General features: G+C 60.7%; 1 protein-coding gene across 1 annotated transcript in view; it reads right to left on the bottom strand.

The window, feature by feature from the left end:
* The window catches only part of EPHA2 (EPH receptor A2), a 37,060-nt gene that overhangs the window by 7,456 nt on the left and 26,525 nt on the right, over nucleotides 1-3,079 (bottom strand). The window contains exons 8-14 of the mRNA XM_011993952.1: nucleotides 2,736-2,835; nucleotides 2,158-2,213; nucleotides 1,782-1,907; nucleotides 1,481-1,669; nucleotides 923-984; nucleotides 611-820; nucleotides 267-416 (exon numbers count right to left, since the gene is read on the bottom strand). Coding sequence (XP_011849342.1) covers nucleotides 267-416; nucleotides 611-820; nucleotides 923-984; nucleotides 1,481-1,669; nucleotides 1,782-1,907; nucleotides 2,158-2,213; nucleotides 2,736-2,835 — 893 coding nt within the window. The remainder of the gene's footprint in view (nucleotides 1-266; nucleotides 417-610; nucleotides 821-922; nucleotides 985-1,480; nucleotides 1,670-1,781; nucleotides 1,908-2,157; nucleotides 2,214-2,735; nucleotides 2,836-3,079) is intronic.

Raw genomic sequence — 3,079 nt, 5'->3', positions numbered from 1 at the left:
TGTAATCCCAGCTACTCGGGAGGCTGAGGCAGGAGAATTGCTTGAACCTGGGAGGTGGAGGTTGCAGTGAGCCGAGATCATGCCATTGCAATCCAGCCTGGGTGACATGAGCAAAACTCTGTCTCCAGAAAAAAAAAAAAGAAACATTTATGGAGCAAACCTAAGAAGGTTTGTCTAAACTCTCCTCTGCCCAGCCCCTGGAGTTTCAGATGAGTAAAGGCTTGAGTTCAGGTCCGGGCAGGTCTAGGGAGGGCAAGGGCACCCACCTCATGGTTGGACAGCTCCCAGTAGGGCCGCTCGCCATAGGTCATCACCTCCCACATGACAATGCCAAAGCTCCACACGTCACTGGCAGAGGTGAACTTGCGGTAGGAAATGGCCTCCGGAGCCGTCCAGCGGATCGGGATCTTGCCACCCTGCAGGGAACCCAGGCCCAGTCACCACTATCACCTCTGGCTGGCCCCAGGACCATTGCAACCAGGCCCCAGGACCCCTCCCTGGACTCCTACAGGTGTTCCACCTCCTGAAGCCCATGCCCAGGCATACAGGCAAGAGGACACCAGGCAGGGCGAAGGCTGCTTCTCCCTTGAGGTCCCCTTCCCCAACTCACACTGGTGGTGTAGGTGGCCTCGGGGTCGTCCTCCAGCACGCGGGACAGGCCAAAGTCAGACACCTTGCAGACCAGGTTGCTGTTGACGAGGATGTTGCGGGCAGCCAGGTCACGATGTACATAGTTCATGTTGGCCAGGTACTTCATGCCAGCTGCGATGCCCCGCAGCATGCCCACCAGCTGCAGCACGCTGAACTCGCCATCCTTCTCCTGCCGGAGCATGGGCACTCAGTTGCAGGCCAGCCCTGAACCTGCCAGGCCAGCCCTAGGCCCCATGGCCAGGCATGCCCGCCCCATAACCCACATCCTTACCCGAAGGAACTTGTCCAGGGCCCCGTTCTCCATGAACTCAGTGATGATCATCATGGGCTTGTCTGTGGGGGGGGCACAGGTGAGAGGTAAGTGGGCCCAGGCGTGTGGGAGAGGTGGGTACAGGCGAGAGGTAAGTGGGCCCAGGCGTGGGGGAGAGGTGGGCACAGGTGTGGAGAGAGGTGGGAACAGGTGTGGGGAAGGGTGGGTACAGGTATGGGGAGATGAGGGCACAGGTGTGGGGAAAGATGAACATGGGTGGAGGAGTGGGCACAGGTATGGGGAGAGGTGGGCACAGGTGTTGGGGAGGAGGTGGGTGCAGGTATCAGGGACAGGTGGGCACAGGTATAGAGGAGGTGGGTGCAGGTATGGGAGGAAGGTGGGCACAGGTGTAGAGGAGGTGGGTGCAGGTATGGGGAGAGGTGGGCACAGGTGTGGATGAGGTGGGTGCAGGTATGGGGGGAAGGTGGGCACAGGTATAGGAGAGGTGGGCACAGTCACAGACAGAGCCTCTGCTAGGTGGCCCCTCTCCACCCCATGTGGGCAGGCCCCAAGCCTCACATTTGGAGACGACGCCCTCCAGGCGGATGATGTTGTGATGGCTGAACTGGCCCATGATGCCGGCCTCACCGAGGAAGTCCACTCGCTGCTTCTCTGTGTAGCCAGCTTTCAGTGTCTTGATGGCCACGGGCACCTCCTTCTTCCCCGAGGATGTCTTCAGCGTGCCCTTGTACACCTCCCCAAACTCTCCTGTCGGCAGGCAGCGTCAGGGGAGCGCCCCAGTCAGGCCCGGCACGAGGGCTCCCACCCTGTGTCACCACCACTGCCTCCTCAGGGCCCCTCGGCAGGGGGCCGACCTCACCTGCTCCGATCACCTTCTGCCGAGTGACACAGGACGGATGGATCTCGGTGGTGAACTTCAACACGGCTTGGTTGGGGTCCTCATATGTGTGTGGGTCCACGTATGTCTTCAGGGGTTTCAGTTGTTCTGGAAGGAGAAGAGGTGGGGTCACAGGCAGCTCAGGAGGGGCCCCATGGGGGGTGCCCTGGAGTCAGAGAAGGTCACGTGATCTTCAGAGACTTGGACGAGGCTGTGGGGGATGGACCCCTCAGAGCTGCCCACGGAAGCCTGTGGCCCAACCTCAGTGCCCTGGGAACATCCTGGCTGCCCCCACCTCCCCCACAGAGCTGGGGACGGTGCCGGCAGGGCTGGGCCTGGAGCGGGGGCTGCATCTCACCTGACTTGGAGAAGTAGACGTCCTCAGGGGACTGGCGGGCGCGCAGGTTCTTCCTCCTGAAACAGCCCCACAGGCAACCAAATGCAGGGAGGTCAGTGAGGTCTGCTCCGGCCAGGGAAGCCTCCTGACCCTACTTTGGTCCGAGGGGGACCTGGGGTGCTCAGAACGCAGCCCAGTCCCCGCTGTCGCTGCCCAAGCTCCACTCTCAGGGCCAAGGGTGCGGAGAAGGCGGGCGGAGCGAGCCAGGACTCCCTCCCCGGGATCTAGGCCCCAGAATGGCCCCTTAAGCAGCGGTGATGAAGGCATTCCCATTACAGCTACTCGGGGTTTCCTGCCTGCGTGTCCAGAGGAAGTGTGGACACATCATTAAAAACAAGAGCAGAGGTAATGAAGCCTGTGTCCTGGCCCCGCCGCGTGCCAGGCACTTCACTCCAGCTCGTATATCCTCGCACCATCCAGAGGCAGGGATTACTCGACTAGCGTCCTATGGGCCCCATGGTTCAGATGAGGAAACGGAGGTTCCTGCCCCATTTTCCCACCCAAGCCCATGAGGAGCCAGGGTATGGGCTCTGACGAACCTGCGGTGGATAAAGAAGCCAGCTCCTGCCAGCACCAGAAGCAGGACCACACAGACAGCCACACCGCCAATCACCGCCAAGGAGCCAGATCCTTCCGGGGCTGGTGGAGGAAACCAGGTGATGACAAATCACAAATCTCAGCAACACCCGCGCTGCACCCAAGACACCTGGGCCCCTACTGTGTGCTGGGTGCTTGCACTTTTGCACTTGGGAAGGCTCCAGAGGGTACTCAGTCCCATTTCACAGACGGTCAGGCGGAGGCCTTCCCAAAGGTCTCACAGGAGGTACTGCAGGTGTGTGGGGCTCAAAGCTCTGGCTCTTTCTGCGATGCGGATTTGTTTTTG

This window comes from Mandrillus leucophaeus, unplaced genomic scaffold, assembly GCF_000951045.1.
Source record: "Mandrillus leucophaeus isolate KB7577 unplaced genomic scaffold, Mleu.le_1.0 Scaffold439, whole genome shotgun sequence".
NCBI lineage: Eukaryota > Metazoa > Chordata > Mammalia > Primates > Cercopithecidae > Mandrillus > Mandrillus leucophaeus.
Note: the sequence above shows the minus strand (reverse complement) of the source record. Positions and strands in the feature narration are given on the sequence as shown.